The sequence below is a fragment of the Gobius niger genome, assembly GCF_951799975.1.
Source record: "Gobius niger genome assembly, chromosome: 1".
Lineage (NCBI taxonomy): Eukaryota > Metazoa > Chordata > Actinopteri > Gobiiformes > Gobiidae > Gobius > Gobius niger.
Genome location: NC_136852.1, coordinates 54,368,362 through 54,390,781, shown reverse-complemented (window position 1 = coordinate 54,390,781; position 22,420 = coordinate 54,368,362). Strand labels below are relative to the sequence as shown.

The 22,420-nt window shown below is 38.7% G+C and overlaps 2 protein-coding genes across 2 annotated transcripts in view; one reads left to right on the top strand and one right to left on the bottom strand.

Annotated features, from left to right (window-relative positions):
• The window catches only part of LOC306979549 (transmembrane protein 132C), a 129,535-nt gene extending 119,400 nt beyond the window's left edge, over window positions 1-10,135 (bottom strand). The window contains exon 1 of the mRNA XM_079578536.1: window positions 9,192-10,135. Coding sequence (XP_079434662.1) covers window positions 9,192-9,237 — 46 coding nt within the window. The 5' untranslated portion in view covers window positions 9,238-10,135. The remainder of the gene's footprint in view (window positions 1-9,191) is intronic.
• A 7,047-nt stretch (window positions 10,136-17,182) lies between these two features.
• Window positions 17,183-22,114, top strand: asb6 (ankyrin repeat and SOCS box containing 6). Its single transcript, XM_079561633.1, has 6 exons — window positions 17,183-17,300; window positions 18,984-19,165; window positions 19,774-19,880; window positions 19,945-20,053; window positions 20,139-20,225; window positions 21,121-22,114. The coding sequence occupies exons 1-6, from the start codon at window positions 17,191-17,193 to the stop codon at window positions 21,834-21,836; spliced, it is 1,311 nt and encodes a 436-aa protein (XP_079417759.1). The 5' UTR covers window positions 17,183-17,190; the 3' UTR covers window positions 21,837-22,114.
• Window positions 22,115-22,420: the final 306 nt, after the last annotated feature.

The window sequence follows — 22,420 nt, the reverse complement described above, 5'->3', positions numbered from 1 at the left end:
GGTTTAGTACATAGCCTTGAGTGTCTTTTTGAAGTGATTGAACTTAGTAATTGTGTCACACAGTGCTTTTTACCTCTAATTGAGTAATAAAAACAGTTTAAAAATATAGTTACTCTTACGACTGATTAAATCTATAACTGTGACACTTGCTTTGTGTTGATTTGTGTGAAAGAAACATGAAGTTTGCACTTATTGTACCTTAATCAACCATAATCTTAATGAATGTAAACATGCAAAGTGAAATGTCTGACTTGACGGTAAAACTGTTCTCTCTTTAATCAGACATGGAACCTGCTTCAAGCTGATTAGAGGTTCATTAATGAAATTGAACAGTAATTGAACAAAGCAAACACGGTCTCAGTGTGCTTGCTCTGTATAATCCATATAGTTAGGATGAGTGATGTGAAAATGTGTAGACTGAGCTGGAAAAATACGTAGAAGCAAGTCTCCAAAGCTCAGGTTCTCTTCCTCCCCTTAAATTCACTGCGTGTGATTTCAGATTTCTTATCAAATAATTGATAGCGTTCCCCTGTTTTTCCTCGCCTCTGGGGTTTATGTACTTTCTTACTTTTTTGTAGTTTATCTATCAGAGACTAGTCCATGTTTACTGCACCGTATGACAACAGCAGACTCATCCTCCTCACTCCTCATCTGTCTGCACTCACACAGGGCTCCTGTCCACCTCCCGCTCAAAACATATTTCTCAGTGCTATTTTTTGACACCAGGGTCAGATCTTGCATTGTTTTTGGCTGTGTCTATCTCAGAGTAGACAGAATAAGCCCACTATCTGAGATGCCTGGTTATTGTCTCACTTTGCTCTTTTGTCCTATGCAGAGGGACACTTCAAAACCAGCCAAGATCACTGGATAAGCGTGATAAAATTCACATAATGCAAGGGATATGTTGGCTGGATATAAATAACTTCCTGTAGAGATTATTGCATGACTTGGACAGGGAGAAAAGGCTTGTGGTTTTTTCTTCCGACTTTCGGGCTAATTTAGTCATCCTGCATGTGGTTTAGGCAATTAAGAATGCGGCACAGATTACATCACTTTGAGTTTCAGTGGCAGTCGCCATATAGTCCCAGAAAATCCAATTACTGGCCTTTCGCACAACTGTGTTCAAGGCTCCGACAAACAAAGGCACATGAAGTAAAATGGAGTGTCAGCGGGATACTTTCAATCTTTTAATAGTTTTTTCCAGATTTCTATGGTCATATAATGTATATGACCATACACATACATCATATGTATGTGCGGCCCATGCAATCTAAATAATTACAACTTGATTAGATTTTTATATATTCTATACTGTACTCTATACTAAATGTATTTTCTGTGTGCCAACCGTGGACTTCAGAAGGCAACATCTAGTGAACGGCGGCAATGCTATACTGTCGAGGGTTTTGAGGGGCGTTTTTTTTTTTCATTGATCTGGTAAGAATCCTACTGCTGTATTTAAATCTGGTAAAAAACAAGAGAAAAATCGTTCAATAATTTTGTGATATTCATATATATATATATATATTATTTAATAATCTGACCTCAAGGAACACTGTATGACAGATTGAACCCCCAACCAACTTACAGTCAGACAGTGAGTCAACCACACAGCCTCTATTATACATACACACAATTTGTATTTTGATCTATAAATTGAGAAATTAATGAAGTTTTATTCCCAGGCTGAACATATTAGGCAAATCGTCATTGAGGACATTCTGCCTCACTGTCGAAAACGACTCACTCAATTTGTGTGAAATTGAGGGCCTGGGGTTAAGGAGCTGGACAGTGCAGATCAGGACTGGTGAATGACAGCGCTGGTCCTTTCCTTACATTACGCTGTCAAACAAAACATTACAAGTTGCGAGTTGAGCAGAAGGTTGCCTTAAAGGGCAGTGCTGCCCAGTGCCGATTAGTGGACAGTAATTGTGTCTACACTGATTAGAAAAAGAACAAGTACACTAAAGTTGCACTCAGGCAAGTCAATGGTCAAACGACACTTTGGGCCACTTACAATTAGCCGAGCAATCACATCAGTCTGCAGAGGTCTGTAGGCTTTTAAAGGTCATTAGAAAAGAGCAAACTCACATTATATACTGCATCAATGCTAATGCTAACACTTTTTAAAACACAAGATTTTAAATTACCTTCATTATAACAGTCTATTGGTGCACAGTGCAGCCAGTAGTCTAGTGGTTGGGTAGTTTTACATATTGCAGAGCACTTTCATGTCATTAGTGTTGTGAGTTTGAGTCCCAGATCCAACCATTTGCTCAATGTCTCCCCCACTCCTCACCCCCTTTTACTTTGTCCTGTTCCATCAAATAAAGCCTAGGGCCAAAAAACAAACAAAAAAAAAAAAACCTAAAAACCTTATTGGTAGAAAAATATGATGGATATCAAGTAAATATGTATATAAATGATTAAAAGCGCTGTGTGCAATGTTGATGAGCCTTGTCCCAGAATCTGTGAATGGTTTGACGCATGCAATTACTTTGCAGTGGTAAACTAGGACAAAAAAGATAGCTAGTCAGAGCATGAAAACTAAAATGACACAATAGGTGACTTTTCAATAATCCTCTCTAATATCATACATAATGTGTCTGCTCTACAGAAGACCTTCTCTAGAGAAGGAAGTGAGCCAGCCTTGTGACCTTAACGCTGCGGCTATAACCATATTATTCACAGTTGTACAACAGAGCCAAAAATAAAGCACCACTAAAGCAGGATTTATGGTACAGAATTATGTACTGTCCATCCATCAGTGACAAACACAAGGACATCAGGATCAGACCTCCGCACAGACACCCAGACCCTCAGGGACTGACACAACAACTTTTCACAGAGTGGCAACAACACCACTACGCCTTCATCATGCATATAACTTACAAAGTTAATATTGTAGCATAAAAAAGGAATCTCTCCATAAGTCAAATTCATCATCTTTTATAGAAACCACTAATGTGCAGCACCGATCTAGCATAATGGCTGCAGCACTACATTACTGCTGTCACAGTTGAAAGGACACAACACACTCCAGTCTATAGTGATTATTCACCGATCTGAGCACTCAATAGGCACAACTCATATTTCTGGATTAAAATTCAGGGCCAGTGTAAAGACTCCTGTTCGGCATTCTGCTGCATGGGCACGCCACTTTGAATCACAAAGACCCGCGCCACTTCCATTTAAACATAATCTTGACAATCAATCAGCCACACCACAAAGAAGTCAATGGGCCTTGACAATATGTACCTGTCACATCATTGCCGCTAATGCATTCGGCTGGGATGGCTCTGACAGATACTGACGCGCAATGCACACGCTACACACTGACAGGCCTTTGTCCAGCCACCTGCCAGCGGTTACTCTAATCAAAAATGCATACGCTTTTGGACTTATAGATGAATCTTTGCTGACAGGAAGATATCCTGAGACAGCAACAGGCAGCACATTTGCAGCGCTTAAAGTTAATGTCCTTTACCTACTGGATATCTTTCCATATGAACAGAACTTACAATTGTGTGAATGTGTCTTTGATGCATCGTCTTGCTAAATGTAAAATGCAATCCAGTTTATTGCCCTTGATGTGGTGACTCTTTTTCAGTGTTGGGCAAGTTACCTAAAAATTGTAATATATTCTATATAAGTGATTACAGCTTTAAAAATGTACTATGTCTGTATTACATATTACAGTTTCAAAAATGTAGCTGAGTTACACTACTTTGAGTTACTTTTGGCGAAATAAACTGAAAATAGTAACAAAGCCACAGAGCAAAAGTGCAGTCAACGATTTTATTTTCCTATGTTTTCCCCCATTCTCTTGTTTTGTTTTGACGACATTAACTACACGCAACTGCAGATCTTATTCACCAGTGTCCAACTTCATTTGTTATGCTGTATTTTATTGGGGGGAAGTTTGGCATTTTTTTGTTCATACATTTAAAAGCACTTCTAACTCAAGCTACTTGAAATGTAGCGACTAATATAATGCCGTATTTTGTTTAAGTAATATGTTATATTCCTTAGTTACTGAAAAAAGTAATATATTTTTGTAACTCTTGACTTTTGTAATACGTTACCCACAACACTGCTTATTTTGTCGAGCAGTTATGGAAAAAATATATATATTTGATCCTCTTTATGAAGGAAAGCATAAATTGCCTAAATTATTTGTGAAAGTTTAAACAAGCTGAATAATTTGAATTGTCACACATTTCTTTTCGGCACCTTTTAAAAAAAATCAAAAATAGTGACATCCTAGTAATTCACTATATTATAAATTCACAGGATCTTCAGTGTATGTGGCGGCACAAAAGTTACTGGGTTGAATTCCATAACCAGCTGGCGCCTTTCTCTGTCGAGTTTGCATGTTCTCCCCGTGTCTCCGGGTACTTTACGTCACATGTCAAGCTCTCTTTTATATTTAAAGGCAATATTGATGTAAGTGCATGATGGGCTGGACTCTCGACAAAAGTGATTCTGAAAAAAAGTGATTCTGACTAAGCAAGTTTAAACAAAGTTGAAATGAAAACGAAACATATACTGTATATTTAAGTGTATTTAATGCAAATAACCTCCTCCTGTGAGAGCATCATCAAGGCTTATGCCGGGTCTTAGATCTAATGAACTACTTCCTGCTGCTTGACTCAGTTGTGTACAAGGCTGCTTTATAGCACTAGTGAGTGTTACCAAACAGTTACATCATCAGGCAGCGTTTGCACTCAGTTCTACGACCACAGGAAGTGCAAAAATATTTAGAAAAGCCTGAAGTCTGAGGTGATTTTCTGTCATCGAGAGCAAGCTTAATTATATATTTATTTATTTTTTAAGAAGCTCTGTCCCACAAGAACCATTTTTAACTTTTGCACAAATCAGCATGTTTATCATTTCAAAGCACCAGTGCTCCCAAAAGACACCGATCTCCTCTAAACAGCTCTCATGCAATTTCCATCCATTCACCTCTAATCATGAAATTGATTAAATTGAATGCGAGATCACAGCTATAATAAAGAGGCAATTAACCGAGGGCAGATGTGCTGTGTGGAAATATTATGCTGATGATTTATGGATTTATGGGGGAAAAAACCCGTTCTTTTGATTCACTGATTGGAGAGCTGCACTTAATATGCCTCCCCCCACACCTTTTTAATAACAATCCTCTCAGTATTCAACAGTAAATGAGCGCACCTATAGACTACTGGATATTGGACAAAAAGTGCACAGATACCTGAAATGACTAGTGAGAAAAGAGAAAGGTTGAGTTAAATTCCTCATATAGACACATAAAAACAAAGAAATCCCTGACATTTGCTATATTTTGCAAATTTCAGAAGTGACATATTATGAAATGTGTGTGTCAGTATTTATACAGGTAAAATATTAACTTGCAAGCTGTATACTAAGCAACCATAACAAGATGTCAAAATCTGGTTATAAATTCCAGTACATTATGCAAGTCACTGGCAAGACTTTTAAGCAGTTTTCTTCCCGCCAACATCATCCTCTTGTAATCTATACATCTCTGAAAAAGCCAAGACAAAGGAGGAGGAATTCTTGAAGAGGCCCGGGAAAGGAATCTGCATCTTTTATATATCTGCCATCCCTGTAACAAATCTTTGAAATGCATCCCACTGCACTCTCAAAGCAAAAGTCGCAGATAGCCTTGATAGGGGAAAAAACAAGAAACACAGCCAAGATGGAGATTTCCCTGTTCTTTTCATGTCCTGTGATACAGAAGTAAACAGAATGAAAAAACTACAAACAAACCATCACCAAAGTGCATGCGGCGTCTTAATCTACGGTAGGTCCCTGTAGAACAGAAACTAATTTACATCCTGACGACCATATGGTTGTGAAATTGGGCAGATTCACAAAGATCTCCATTTTCCAACTCAGTTAAAAAGTCTCATAACCAGCATTCATTTAAATTGCATGAAGCAGCATCGAAAGGGACATATTTGTGGCTCATGAACTGGCTTTTGGGCACTTCAGCAATGATATTATCCATGTTATAACCTAATATAATGTCCTATATAACACTATAAACCTTTCATTTTTGGCTAATGGCATGCTACGAAATTGATGGCTCTATAATAAACTTGTGAGTGAAGAACTGCTCAGAATGGGTTTGCTGATTAGTTATAATCTTTAAAAATGTGGAGGACATGCTCGATCTATTGCACAACAAAATCGAGCAGACTGAAGCACTTAGAAATGACAAAATTAAACTATAAGCTGCTACTTTTTTCACACGCTTTGAACCCTGCGGCCTATACAACAGATTTATATATTTTTAAGAAAAGATAATGCGCCGAGGAAGATGTTAGTTTAATTGTTCATTTTGTGCACCTAACCCACGTGGAAAACGCAGTGCGCAGAAAGAGGATAAAGACAGCGATCAATGACTTTTCTGATATAGGCTAAAGTATATTTTCATTTTTTTAACCAGGCCACATTTTCCATCTTTCTGTAAATATCTCATGTTACAACGTGGACACCTGCGGCTTAAAGACAAGGCGGTCTATTTGTACAATTTTCTTTTCAAATTTATTCGGTGCGTTTTTTATTCTGGTGCGCACAATAGTCGGAACATTACATTACTCAAATCTGCATGAAAGAAGCTAAATACAACTCATGGTTTATTATTGATGTGGGACAAACATGGTTGAAAACTCCAAAAAGTAAATTTGCCTGATTTATCCTCTTTAAAGACTATCCATTCTTTTGTACGAGTTGTAACTATACACTTTAATACTGAACAAGATAAGACCTATTTCTGCAGATTAATAGAATGAAGGCTCATATTTCATATGTCAATTATACTAATTATAGGGAAATAACTTCATATGAGTATACTGAGCAGATCACTCACAAATATACAATTAATCCTTTAATTATACAGGCTGCTATAAACATATCAATTACAAACATATTTATAAAACAATACAACATGGAACGATGGAACAGCACTTTATTCGTTGTATTCTACATTTGGTGCCCCAGAGGAAAGGGGCTGGTTAGCCATCCTTTCCTGCTTTCTGATCAGGCTACAAATAAAGCTATGTCCTACAAATGAAAAAGAAAAGTGAGCTATTTATTATATATTGAACGATGAAGTGAAATTGTAATTATCGTGACAGGCCTACTTATTAGAAGGGAGAAGCACCATGTCTGTAGAGAAAGATACTTCTATTATAAATAATATCAGGACCAACAGCAACATCTCCTGCTTAAAAACCAGAGCAGGAGACGTTGTCACACACAAACAGGTGAATAGGCTGCAATTAAATTAAAACCCACAATGTTTATGAGGTACAAAACATCCAGTCAAAACAATGTTTGACATCAATGTGTCTGACTTGAAAAATATAGTCAGAAAAGTCTCATATTTTCCCCTGAGGCTTTCAGGTATACAAAACTCAAAATGGCTAGTCCTGGCGATGAGTAGAATGAGATCAGAAAAACAGATGGCAAATGCCAAATGCTTACGGTTATTGTCAACATGATAACATAATAATATAAACCTCACCATTGACTGTATGTCACCTCTCATTCAGGTCCTTCATTGCTCAAGGACAGGCGATGTACGCCTTAAAGAGCATCAGGGGCAGAGTATAAAGAGCTGCTGGATATGAGCCACCGCACTGGCACTCAGGGCCAGGTGCAAGACAATTACACATAGTAACTCTCTGCAGAAAAGGAACTAAACTATCTATGTTTGGTAAAAAAAAATATGGTGAAATACTCTGTACTATAGTAGTAAGGAATATAGTAGTAAGGAAGAACACACTGAAAGTGTCTTCAGGTTCAAGGGACATGCTTTTATTTTTTGTTAGATCATTAATATTAGATCTGCTTTGGTTTAATAAAGATGGGAGAAAAATTGAATGGTCGCCTGGATTTGAAAGGAAAATCTGAGAACCATTTTTGCAACTCAGAGAACATTAGTAATGCTGAATGGCAGATCTAGGCATATAGTTCCAAACCATTGCTGCTGGTACTAAACGAAGTTTAATGAAATAGGGAGGTACTATTGTAAAAAACAAAAACCAAGCTAAACATTTGAGAGCCACATGCAGCTCTTTAGTCTTGCATCTCTTTTTAGCCATTTAGTGAAAGTAGCTAAAAGTCATCAGGCCAAGTCTGGACTAACTCCTGGTCTATGGAGTCACTCCTCTTTAACACTGGTTTAGTCCTAGTGCACTCCTCACTTTCACAGTAAGTAGTTCATTCAAATCAGTTGCAGCACTTTACAAATGAGAATTTAATATTTCCGGGAAGAAAATGTCTGTTGGATCCAAAAGGTTACTGACCCCAATTAAAATCTGTCAAACTTAAACTTTGAAACAACCCAAGGGAGAGGAACGCACAACAGACAAGTAACGTTATTGCATTCAAACCGCAAAAAAACAAGATAAATGCATTACAAAAATTATATTTACACAAAATGACCAGATGGTGTCACTTTGTTAGCCCTCACCAAAAGAAAAAAAACACACGAGTGAAAAGGTACAAAACATTATGACAAAATTGGTAGGATTCCTCATTACACCTAATTATGCTGCTCAGGCATTTTTCCGAGTAGAGGATTTTCTCACTAATTTCCTGGTGTGTGTTATCAATTTCCATCACTTTTCACAGCTAGAGGGCCATTTCCTGTGGCTTTGTGACATACAATGCTCAATTAGGATCATGCTGGGGATAGTTACTGAGGAGAGCTCGGCATATGGCAAAATATCATTAACATACACCTGATGACAGTGACTCAGCTCTCCCCCTGGTGCTATATCAAATTTGAAAAATCCTTTAGTTTTAATGAATAGCAATTGTTTTGAAGGTGTATGTAAATGGAGAATAGGAAACTAACAGAAACAAACATAGGCAAGCTTAGATATTGTCCACATTGTCTGCATGAATACCAATATCAGATCAAATTCTCATCCATGCAACATGATGGATGAACAGTCATTAGGTCAATCTAAACCAGAAATATTGAATGTGCTGGCCTACTGGGTTCTGAGGAAGGAGAACTCATGGGTAATCAAGACACCCCACATTGGTCAGACTAAACATCATTGCAGACACAAAGTTTGAGTTACTTTGTGTCTGCAACAAAGTCCTCAAAAGGACTTTAGATATCAAACACAACTACAAATACCGACAAAATAATGAAGCGATTTGCTTACCTCCGATGTGCAGAGCCAGCGTCTGGAGAACAAGGAAGATCCACATGTTTTCAAGAAGAAAAGAAGGATGATCTTCGAAATGTTTACAACAATAGTTCTATTACAGCATGACTGGGTGGTGGAAAGGACTTGGGAAAAGATAATTCTGTGAGAAAACTTAAAAAACACGGTACTGTAAAAGTAATTTGTTAAAAGTCTGTGGTCTCCTCCTGAACCTGTTTGACATATGACAAATCCATCAATTGCGAGGCTTTCCTTTCAACATCTTGGCAGAAAAAAGTCGACAGTAAAAAAAAAAGAATCCAATTATTGTCAAAATAGCAAGTCCCGATTACAATGTTATCAAGAAAACAAAATCTGCACCTTCCTCAGTCATGACTCCTGTACTGGTTCTCAACGTGCGCTTTCCAAGTTGCTGACATGCGCTTGAAGTGCGTGGTAGGCTATTGTCAGGGTATCTTTGCCACATGCGGTGCGCACTGTGGGCACATTCATAGCCTGCAAAAAGCCGGAATCAAAGCATGAGTCAGCCTCTACATCAGGAGACAGACAGCCGTGTCTTGTTGCTTGGTAAAGTCCTAAACTGAAGCGGAAAGCAACGCAGAGCGTCAAGATCTTCAAAACAGTAGAAATACTCTCTAGGCAGTGATGCTCCACCGGAGTCCGCTTACACTACAGGCAGTCGTCCTTTCGTCTCCGTTCAGGTGAGCGCTACAGGCTGCAGTTTGAGAGGAGCTCACCCCCGTCGTACATCCCGTGAGCGTCACGGAGGAAAGGCGGGCAGGGAGACAAGGAGAAGCCCAGAGCGGTGTCAACACTGACAAATTATGCGCGTGGCGCGTTGGCAGCAAGAATAAATAAATAAAAACATCACAGAGCCACCCAAAAGTTTGTGTCTGCTCTTTTGATGATGTTCTCTCCAATGCTCATGTGTCTAAGAGGACGAATAATGACAAAAAATACTCTGTAGTGTTTCCTTCAAAAGGCAGTGCTGCGCTTTTCAAATGTGTACTTTGAAAGTTGGAAAATTCCAGTTCAGCGCCAGGATCCTCAACCTCCAGCGACCCCGTGTGGCAGGGATGATATCGGCAAAAGATCCAATGTAACTACATTTTTGTTTATTTATTTGGACAATGTGTTGATGGACACGCATGACAAAATATTGGTACAACCCGTTATAGGCCTAATCAAAGACTTCACTTTTCCATCTTTGTCTCATTATGATCTTTAAAGATCATAATTAATAGCTTAATAAAAGCATATAGTATATAGCACAGAAAGCCCTATGATACATTTTGGATGAAGAAGGCTGTCTTATTTTGAAACTACGTAAAAGGCAGACTGTCATATCATTGATTGCACTTTGACTCTGACACGGACAGAGCAGATGGACTCCATTCACTTAATCAGGATTTATACCAAACTATGATTATGACTGTTTTTTGTGTTTGAGAATGATTAGATTTCCAGGAAAGTAAATTGTTGATTATGAGCACCAGAGTTTTTTCCAATTTTCACAGAGACAGATGGCGCTGATCAGGAAAAATAAAAAATAACCGAAATAGAGGAAAGATGACTCTCTGTTATCTGTACTTTTTCACGGAAATCATATCCCTGCATTTGGATAATTGTAAATAAACTACTTATATACAGTATGTATTTCATGTGAAGTCCAATGTATGTATTATGTATTTTTGTATTATTATGGTTTGTTTTTAGTACAGAAAGTTTTAGCCCCTGCTTCTCTCCTAATTGATAAAACATGATCTACAAATCCAAGACCTTCTCACAGAATTGATGCAATAGGATCCTGGAAACACATCCACTCTCACTCTTTCTAACATCTGCAGAAGTAATTTAGTTGAATGGAGGATTGCGGTGCAGTTGATGTGTGGGACATGAAACATCGCTCATACAAACGGCCCCTCAGCCAGACTCTGAAACAAAACCCACGCAGTGATGAGGTCCGTCCAACTGAGAGGGCCGTGTGCCAGACAGAACTCTGCTGGTTTAGTTTACACTGTCTGGACCTGGACCTGCAAGCCATTCAAACTGAGCTATTTCCCCATCTACCACCTGGTAAGAACATTTCCAAAGCCTGACGTGCTCTATGTAAGCATAATCTCTATCTTCAGAAGTACTAAAAGAAGCCTACACAAACCCTCAGTCTCTCAGATGTGTATGCTATTACAGTGTGTAGACATGATCAACTGACCTCTGAGATCATGAGGTACATGTTTGAAGTTTTCTGAAAGGTCTCACATCTTTGATGTCTTACAAAGGCCCGAAAGAATAGAACAAAGAGTGAAAAATGTCCATTGTTGATTTATTTTGTATCCAGGGTCTACAGATGCAAACTAGCAATTTAGCTACAATCTGTCGCAGTGCATATCTATGAGCTTAATGTCTCTGTACATTGTCTCTTATGGAAAGATTAAACTTAAATGATGTCTTCTTCCTCTTCCGCACAAAAGCAAACTATAAAGTATTTTAGTTCAACCATATTTTACCCCGATAGAGGAAAGTAACAAAGTAGTAAAAGTTCAGCCTATACGCACAAATTGTAGCTATATCTTTGTTTGTTTGTATACTTTATTGTCCCCATAGGGAAATTTGTCCTCTGCATTTAACCCATCCTTCGATGCCGCTGGGGCAACCTGTAAGGAGCAGTGGTCGACGGCAGTGCCGCGCCAGGGGACCCATCTCCATAATGTGAAGCCAGGCTGGTGGTTAGAATCACCTGGCTGGAGGATTCACCTATTGTACATGTTTTTAGTGGTAGGGGAAACCGGAGTACCCAGAGGAAGGCTACGCAGACACAGGGAGAACATGCACACAGAAAGGCCCCATCCACACAGAAAGGCCCCATCCTGGTGGGAATCGAACTCGGGACCTTCTAGCTGTGAAGCGGAGGCGCTAACCGCTGCGCTAACGTTCCGCCCCTTTACATTACTTGGGTATATTACTTATTGAATACATTTTTGAATAGGATTAAAAGTAAAAGTTCTTTGAATATTTATCTTTAGCAGGGGAAAACTCATTGTAAAGCAGCAGTGGGGCTCCTGTCTCTGGACAGGTTGGGGTGCTCCGGGACAATGGCCCGGGACAATTAGCCCACAGTGTGTTTACATGCATGGGTCTCAAGTGTGCCCATTAACATACACTGTCCCAACCAAATAAACAAATAATACGTAAAAAGGTATAGTTCTGATTAAAACAAGACAGAAAACACCTGCAGGCTTGTGGCACATTCAAACTCTTCTGTTCACCTGGTTTGATAACAACACCACAAATCTTCATAGACACATTAGAATAGTTCTCAAAATACTTTCTTTTTATTTCATGTAGATTTGAAAGTGTATGCTTTTATACTACAAAATGATACTGATACTTTTACTTAGTGAATTTGTTGCTCATGTATTTGCTACTTCTTCCACCTCTCGCTAGCTATCAAATTTAAAGTCAAGCAATACTTCAACTGAATCTCACTTTTGCCAATATTGTTGTTGTTGTTTTTAATCCAGTTACTCTCCACCTATGACATTAAGCTCTCAGACATTTCTACACAGCCACTGCATTGTGTATACAAGCTCACCAGAGGCTGTCCTTGTGTTGTTCTCGCTGTCACCTTATAACCTCCCGAGTCCCTGAGGTGTGTCCTGGCACCTATACTCTCCATTATACATAATAATAAATAGTCCCGGGAGTACTTTTTGGGTGGTATCTTTCATCCATGACCTTAAGTGCCCCTCAGTAGCTCGCCCTCTGTTCAGACCCCAGACAGAAGGCCCAAATTCATCACCAGCTTTCAGTCTCCACTCAGGCCTATCTGATGTATGATAGCATTAATAATAACTGCACAAGAATGCCCCGTCATCGCCCTCTGTGCCTGCGCTGCCTTGTGCTTCCTGTCCTGCGCAGATTACCAGTGGCCATTCACCGACCATTAAAAGCTCGATTTACTTATCGCCCGCTCTGGGGCCATCATTTTGGTTTTCAATCTGATACCTTGCAGGAAAGTCAAAAAGTGACCTTTCTATGACATGGTGTGCAATTAAAGTTACCGGTTCACAAAGCAGAGGCTCCCATATTAGACTTATCAAGCTACAGACCAGTGAAACTGCTCAGTCAAAATGGGCAAAGGGGCCTGAGGAAAATTGTCTTTATGTTTGTTTAAATGTAACTGTTTGTTGTGTAACCTGTCCTGTGATGAACTGTATTGTGTTCAATTTTAAATGTTTTGGTCCCCCTTGAAAAGGAGATGCTGCAAATCAAGGGGTTTTCCATAAATACATTTACAAATGTATACATTTACAGCACAGAAAAAATGCATTCAATTACTGATTTCTTGCTTTTAGACGCCAAATGGACTTTCTCTTTCTCCTGACTCAGAACAGTGGACAGTGGCTATCACACTGACCAACATCTTCACATCCATTACTTCTCATATTCATGTAAGCTCAGCCATACAGGATGTTTCTATTGTAGAGATGGTTATAATAGAGAACTTGTCATCAGTATTAGGTTGTTTTGAATAAAAGACATAACACCTCTCATCCCAAGACTTATTTTTATCCAAAAAAGTTTATTTTTGATAACAAGGTGGATTTTTATGCTCTTCTAGAAAGGAGGATTTGGGAGTGAGATGAGACTTTCTATAATTACTTGATTCTCTCCCCCCTCCCATCGGCGTTATATCCACAAGCCTATAAGTCAACCAGAACTACAGATGGTATGAATTGAACAATTTTGCCAACACCATTATGTCTATGGACAGTGGGAGAGCGTCTCCACTTCTACAGTTTGTTTCTCACTCTAAGGAGTAAACCCACAAATGAAGAGGTAAGAGAGTCATCCTCACTGATAAACAAAGTGTTTTGTGTTGCCTTTGGTGTAGTTCTTTCCTAAAGGTCAATGCACTTTCTACTGCAAGAAAAGGGCACTAATAACAATGTCACTTTACTTTAGGAAGTATGGATTGCAATTCTCTCTTTGAATAACCCTAATCTTGAACATATTCTTACAGTGCTTTTAATATTGAATGTCACTGCATTAAACTAGACGTTAGGTTAAGTGCGCATATCATTAATTTTGACTGACAGCGGAGCGGTCACAGTCACATAAATGGACAAGGTGAACTCTCTCTTCTTTCCTCTACAGCGACAGTTATTTCTTATCAGCCCCAATGTGTCGTGGTCTACTTTAGGTGTGCTTAACTTCCCCTGACCTTTCAAAGGGATGATTATTTTCTTCCACAATCTTCAGTCTGCAATACGCCATTGGCACAAAAGGATATTAGGCCCAGACCTCTGATAATTCCTTTCCTCTGTTTGGAACTAAAGGAAACCAATGCTCGATGGTCTGCCACTTTATTATCTGTTCACTGCCAGCACCTTCACCTCACCATCACTATTCAGTCACCTTTGAGCAAAATCTGCCACTTGATTCATGGACATGGTCTGCAGCCTGTATTATAATGTAGTTTGCATACACAGTGAGAATATGTCAGAAGAGACTCACTTGTAAAATGACCAACAGAGATGATCTCATGTCATTTCCCCAGTGTGGTTGCACGTATGACACAATGGAAGATGCTAGAACATATTAAAAACTACATGCCCTACAGTTACAGATAAATTTAGTTTATTGGTTGGGACAGTGCAAGTTTAGAAGACGCTTGAGGCGCATTATTACACTCATAAACACACTCATTCACAGTTCGCAGACACAGGAGGTAAGGCAGCGTCTTGCCCAAGGACACAACGGCAGCAGTATGCACTGGCCATGTTGAGATCAAACCGACAGCCTGCGTCCTTTGTTGTTCAATAGATTATTGTTAGTAATCAAGTAATCAGAGGTTTGCATGGGTCACATCTATCACAGAGGAACAAATAAAAGTCCTATTGTGCCCCTCTTTCCTTCACTTCTCGAGGAAATGTGAACCAGATAAATAATGGCCTTGTTTCTAGAGGCTCAATCTATTGCCACCGATTTGTGGCCAACAAAGTAATTTCGATGCCGTTCTTGGTATTGATAGATAGGACCTAAATTTAATATAGAGCCAATTTATTTGGAAGGCTATAGTAATGGAACTGCTGTTATCTTCTCTCTTTTGCCTCTCTTTGCCTCCATCTCCCAGACTGCCTCAACAATAGAAAGCAGAAAAGACAAGCACCCCACAGTAAATACTTTTTGACCATTAACAGGCCTATGACCCACTGTAAATTGCATTTGATGTATAGCAAATGGATAATATGACAGCTAACCCCTTTTCCCATTTATTTTGCTGAGCATTTCATATCAAGGTACTTGTTTCTTTTGGTAGGGTGCAAGTGTTATTGTTATTGTTGTTTACAGCTCAAAGAACATAAGTCACACGATTACAACTCAGAGATAGCCTTTATGCTGTCTGTCCAAACATGAATAATCAGCATGAACTAGTTCAGTAGTTTAGTTTTAGTGCAACTCTACTGCCACCCTAAGGCTGAAATAATTACACAGCAGGAACTATACTTGATTTTTTTTTCTAGCTATGGAATAAAATTGGTTTTGTCCTCCTTTAGTTTATTGCAAACTCAGACATTTGTGGGGAATACACTGTATGTCTAATTAAAAAGCATTTTTATCAATTGCATAAACTTTCAAGCTGGTTTTCTTGCATTTTTGTAAAAGTGACCCTGAAAAGTGACCCTGAAAATTGTGAAATGAGCGTATAAATTCATCCCTGTGAAGAATTAGAATGCAACAAACATACTGTATTACAACAATTAGGAATGAGTTTGGACCTCCGATAACATTTTAATTTAGTGGTTTCCTCTCATTGTTTATCTAAAGCGGAACATTGCAGGTTGTGTGTAGCCTCACCAGTGGTTCTCAAATCTTTTCACAGTCAGTGCCACGTCATAAACTACATCCTGAATTTCCAAGCAAGTAGGCTTCCATAAAATAAATAGTCTAAAATTGCAGATGGCCAGGATCCCGCGCCAGCCATACTTATTTCTTTTGTCTTTATACAATTATAAATCTAATCTAATCTAATCTAATCTAATCTAGTCTAATCTAATCTAATCTAATCTAATCTAATCTAATCTAATCTAATCTAATCTAATCTAATCTAATATAATATAATGTTATATTATATTATTATTATATTATATTGTATTACACTATACTACGTGATTTACACACGCTTTATTAGCCTACATGTTATGATAAAATATCGAAGTATGGACACATGATACTTTCTCTGGTGTCCAGCCTTGTCCTCCTCAGTGTCATCCTGAGAGGAAAAGCAAAATAAGTATAATGAAGTTGGTTTTACAATTTTTGTTCTTGTTTAGGCCTATTTAATTTTAAATGCACACATTTAAAATGCCGTTTTCGTTCTGTTTACTTGCTGAAATTGTACGCAGTGTGGTTTTAAGTTTTCATGAGACATGTTGAACAAGAGTACAATGTTCAGTAGTGGCACTGGTTGAAACCTATTATTCATTAATTTTCTTGTAGCCAACAAACACAATTGGCGGAACGTTATTTTTGAAGTATTTGCTTTCCGGGGGAACCAAAATACGGACGGACCAAAGTATATGTCATTTGATCAGCGTTTTCATCAGTCTATGGTTTTCATCTACGGTAAACAATTTTAATAATTACTGTAAGAACACTATAAAAGCACACGTGAGTTCATATTATTCAATATTTCACATCACGTACTCGATTCCTCGAGGCTTGTAACAATGCTATGTCGATTATGGTGTTTAGTTTCAGCAATGTACGAGTATTCTTCAAAATTACCTCGTGCTTGAGTGAAGTTCGATACAAATATATATATTATTCACGTTTTCCCGATGATCACAAAGTAAAACCAGTGTAGTTGTCTGTCTTGTGTGCCAACGTGGACTACATCGAGTCATTTTCTTTGTTTTGTTTGTTGCTCTCAAAGTCCGATTGTAAACGAAACTTGTCACTTTGTCTGCAGTTTGTTGAAAACGCTAGTGCCATGCCTTTCCTCCACGGATTCAGAAGGATCATCTACGAGTACCAGCCGCTGGTGGATGCCGTCATGTGTGTTGTAGGACTAAATGAAGGAAATAATAACGAAGCAGAAAGGTACCAGTGCTGCAACCTATAGTATTAATGAATTACTTTACTGTTGTGGTCCTCAAACTTATCACGCCAAGTTCCACCTCATAAATATTTTACCTCCCAAGTACCACCATGCCGAGACCAAATCCAACAGGTCTAGAGAGGTTCTACAATAGACCTTAGGTGGACTAAGTCTTAACTTGATGTAAACCAGAAAAAAAGGGTCCATGTTAAATAAACAAATAAGCTAAACTATGGTATCACAGTTTTAAAAACCACTGCATTACAGCGCAGTATTAACATGGTAATAGAATAAAAATAGAACGTTTGTTATCTCTAGTAACTAGGAATAACCAGGGATGATGTACACTTTTAGATATCTTGCCATTTCCATCCTATTATCTCATTATTACTGTGCTATCAATAATGATCGATTAATGAGTATTTGTTTCACCATAGTATCAAGTCTATTTTTTCTTTTTCTTTTTTCGTTTTATGTTTGCCATTCAGTGCATGCAGTAATTATCTTTTAGCATCTAAGATACATAAAAATAACTTCTTGCCTTAAATACACAAGTTGCTGAAACCATTGGCTGAATAAAGAGAGAAGACGGACGGCCATGATAAGAAGGGCAGGGCATTATCATGCAACCAGACATGGGTAGAGTAGCCAAAAACTCAAGTATGAGTAACATTACTTTGAAATAATTTTACTCCAGTACAAGTAAAAATGGTAAATGGACTCAACTTATATAGCGCTTTTCTACATTTATCAGACTCAAAGTGCTTTACAGTAAGGAACCAGTCACCCATTCACTCACCAATGTACGCAGACGCTGGAGGCAAGTAAGGTGAAGTGTCTTGCCCAAGGACACAACGATAGTGTGCATTTGCGGGAGCTGGGATTCAAACACGGTCATGAGACGAACCCGCTCGACCAACTGCGCCACCGACGTAGTGACCCAAACAATTACTCAAGTAAAAGTATGAAAATACTTGAAGAAAATGTTACTCGAGTACTGTGAGTAGCTGAGTAATTGATTGTTTAGTATAATTATTTTCAATGACGCCATAAGTTGTGTCAAAGAAAACTTGCAATAGTGCGGAAATTGTGATATTTACAAAAGAAATTCCAAGAAAATGGCATAAAAATACAGAAGAAAAAAAAAAATTATTATATATATTATTGTTATTATTATATATCTTTTTGCATTTGATAAAAGAAATTGAATACAAAAATGTAAGTTTTTTGGTCAGTCTTGTGAAAAATAAAACAACATGGTACAATATTTTCTGTACACAAACAAGACAAGGACACATTCCTGTTGGATAAAGAGCTGCAGTGTTTTGAGATCAGTCATAGAGATCAGTCCTTTACGCCTCGAAAGGCATGGAAGACTATGTTCCAGCTGTTGCGCACCTGGAACAGAGCTTTATGGAGGATGCCCTGGACAGAGTTCCCCTCCACTGATGTCATTGAACATAACTGGTCTCGTCTGTATCTGGTGGGCAGACACAAAGAACTGCCGCGAGGAAGCTCCCTCAGTAAATGGAGAGAGAAACGGCATCTTTCTAATTGTACAGTTGTTTAGTTTTCATTTTCACAAGACTGATTTGCACCTGGATGACTGAGATCTTGCAGAATTGAATGTAAGTTTATGTTATTAATGGCCCAGATTGCATTTGATTATTTACTTTTCTGCCCAGACTTTGTAGTCCTGAGGAGGAGAGCCGTGTGTGTTCTTCTCTTGTTGAGCTTTTGGAGCGGGAGTCACAGTCTGAAGTGTTTCATGAAGGCATCAGCTACGCTCTTTTTAAAATGGCCGAGCGGGGTCTGGTGTATGCAGCAGAAATTCTACTGCGCTTCGGGGCCGATCTAAACTTTGAAGGTGATAAAAAACAAATCATTCGAGACTTTAAGTAAAGACATAGAGAAAATTATTTCTATCATAAAATGTTATGATAAAACGCCATAGACCATTTACCACCATCAGAGAGTTCAACAAGCTAATTCTACGATGACGTAATGAACTCACAGAGTCAAAAATGATCAATACACTATGGACCAAATGCATCTGTCATTTTCTTATTTACAGAGCCACATACATAACACTACTCTCAGAGCATATGCTGTGACTGTGCTGTGGAAATTTCCCTTAGTATAAAGCAGTGCCTCTGTAACTGAGGAAAGCCTGCTTTTGCTCCTCCAGACTTGGTTGGGGTGACCTCTGCTGGCTGTAGACATCAGTTTCCCTGGAGACATAATTAGTGAATACAAGCAGTGAGGGTTTTTTTTCCACCTGTTTTTTCATTCATGTAACATATTATTGCAGACAAAATATTCTAGTTGCATTTAAGACAGATGCCATGCTTTAAGAAACACACTTTTCTTTTTCTTTTTTTACTGAAGTATGGATGCTCCGCTGGGAGACAACTCATGGTTATGACTATTTTAAGTGGTTCCCATTTTTAGAACATGATCTTTTTTTCTCTTCAGATCCTGTTTCTTACTACAACCCACTGCATATAGCTGTTTTAAGAAACCAGCCAGACACAGCAAAGCTGCTTGTTGCACATGGAGCAGACATAGAGAAGAGGGACAGGGTAAGCCCACTGATGTTTTTAAATATATATACTTATATAGTTATATACATTTTATTCTTGGAAGATACATGGGAGCAGCCCCTTGGATCTTGCCAGTGAAGAGTCAGAAAGACTGCCCTGCCTGCTTACATTGCTCGACCTGGGAGCGAATGTGAATGCAAGTGACAAACATGGTACATTTTTGTGAACATAGAATAAAAACAAAAATAATCTTTTTGTGGCCTTATCTTATTTTAAATGTTTTCCTTTTTTTGGCAGGAAAGACACCACTGCTTCATGCATTAGCTAGCAGCGATGGACTCACTGTGCACAACACTGAGAACATCAAGCTTCTACTTCAGAGAGGTACCCCGTTTTTGAACCATTTCTATGAATTTTGTGGTACTTTTACCGTACAACACAGTAATATGGTAATAGGATGGAAATTCATAATAATGTGTTAATTAATGTAATTAATTGGTAATTGTTCAAGGTAACAAAACACTCACTCACTCTACTTGATTTATATTTTTAATGGTATGTTTTATTAAGAACCTAAACCATGAAAACGGATGATTGCAATCGCTGTCTTCTCATTTCCATCTCATTACTCTGCTATTATACTATTACTGTGCTGTAAAATGCAAACAATTTTGGTAAAGATTAAAGTTATATTAAAGCTCATCTAAGTGGCTTGTAAAATAAAATTGTCCATGTGAAGGTTAAATGGTTTGTTGAGGTGAATAAAGCGTCCTTCACTCCCCCGCTGCCAAAAATCAGCGTTGCCAGTTTTACTTTTACTGAAAGACGTGTCAGGCCTCACAGTAAATAACTGCTTCATCACAATTTGCCGACGACAAGCTAGCAGTGGCTTTATTTCTTAACTTTTGTCATGGCACAGTCGCCAAGGTCAAGTGTGAAAAATGTGAAAAGGAATGTCCAACAAGGGGATCAAACTGGAATCCAGGATCTGTGAGTATTTATGATAGTGCTTTATTATGGAGCTCTGTTAGGGAGATACGTGAGGAAATGTCAGGTTTTTGTTGAATAGTTTTTCCATACTTAACTGTTTTTAATGTGTATGTATTCTAGACGTTACCCTTTGCTTGCTGTAAAGTAGGCGTGCTTTTTCTTCTTGGTTGCTGAAAAATCGTATTTATACTAACACTAACTTGATGTTTTTATGACATATAATGTCACATTCTGACAAGTGTGGATGTTTATTGCTAGCTGGACTAAGTTGGTTGTCGCTTCTCTACAGGTGCTGATGTCAAAGCTTGCACTGTCGATGGTGAAAGTGTTGAATCGGCCCTTGTGTTCTTGATAAAAGAGGCTCTGGATGCCAGTGTGGAAGATGCAGCTGAAATGGGAAAATTCTGCTTAAAAACCACAGAGTTGCTGTTGGTTCATGGCGTGGAACCCAGCCTCTGCCTTAACGAGGACGGTGATGCCTCTCTGACTCAGACCAGCTTGGACTTCTTCGACCTGCTCTTTCCTTTGGCGGTGCTCATAATTCAGAGCGGGGCGTCTTTAGAGTGTACGTACCACGGAGATGAGTGTTGGTCATTTTATAATTCTGTTTTCCAGCGCCTCCACAAAGTCCTACTGCATTGTTCTGATAATAGTTTTGCCACTGAACTGCTGGAGCAGGCTGAAGTATTACTTGATTTGGCAAGAATAAACACCCCAAGTCTTGATGTTAGTCCAGATGTCCCTGTGCACATTGAGGATACTCACCCATACGCCCAGGCTCTGTCAGACCTGCACAGCCGCATTATCGAGCAGAAGTCAAGCCCTCCTGCTCTGCACTGCCTCTGCAGGTCATTCATTAGACAGAGTCTAAAACCGTGGCCCCTGGAAGCAAGTGTCAAAACATTGCCATTACCAGACAGACTTAAAGACTTTCTTCTTCCTGAACAGACGTATACTCCTCGGAATGGTTGGAACTGCTTTAAGCCGCATCACATTCAAGAATGATGAAAGGATAAACACATCAAATTCAGTCTTACACACTTCAAGTCATCACAAAAAAATGTGTGTGTGAAGTGTTAATAATTATACCTTCTTCTTTCTGTATATGTGCCTTGTTCATTAGTTGTAGCTTGACAAAACACTAGTAAACAGCGTTATTGTTGTGTAATTGTTCGTTATCTGAACCTGCAGTATAGCCAAATACCACTAGATGGCAATGTTGCTCCTAATCTTTGTTATATAAACTTGTAGACTGTTGCCCCTTTTTTTGTGGAGCGAGTTTGATTTCTTCCATCTATGTTTGGTCCCTTGCCATTTTTGGAGTTTCGATAGTTGTTTGCTTGTTATTTAAAGCATTAATAAACTTACAGTGCCCTATCCACAAGACTGCACTTTTTATGGGTGCAGGCAGAGTACAGCATGAAATGGAGCAGAGATCAAGGAGAACCATTCAGCAAATTGTAGGAGCCGGGAGTTGATCTCACAATGCTGGGGTTGGAATAGTTCTGGTCTATTATGCAGCTTTAGCACCTTGGTTGTTTGGTATCATACTAAAGTGAATTTTAGGGCACCCTGCTGATGAGATGACT

Coding starts and splice junctions, on each gene's coding strand:
- asb6 (XM_079561633.1), top strand. CDS start 17,191: ATGCCTTTCCTCCACGGATTCAGAAGGATCATCTACGAGTACCAGCCG. Junction 17,301..18,983: donor AATAATAACGAAGCAGAAAG/GTACCAGTGCTG, acceptor TTTTCTGCCCAG/ACTTTGTAGTCCTGAGGAGG. Junction 20,226..21,120: donor CAAGCTTCTACTTCAGAGAG/GTACCCCGTTTT, acceptor GCTTCTCTACAG/GTGCTGATGTCAAAGCTTGC.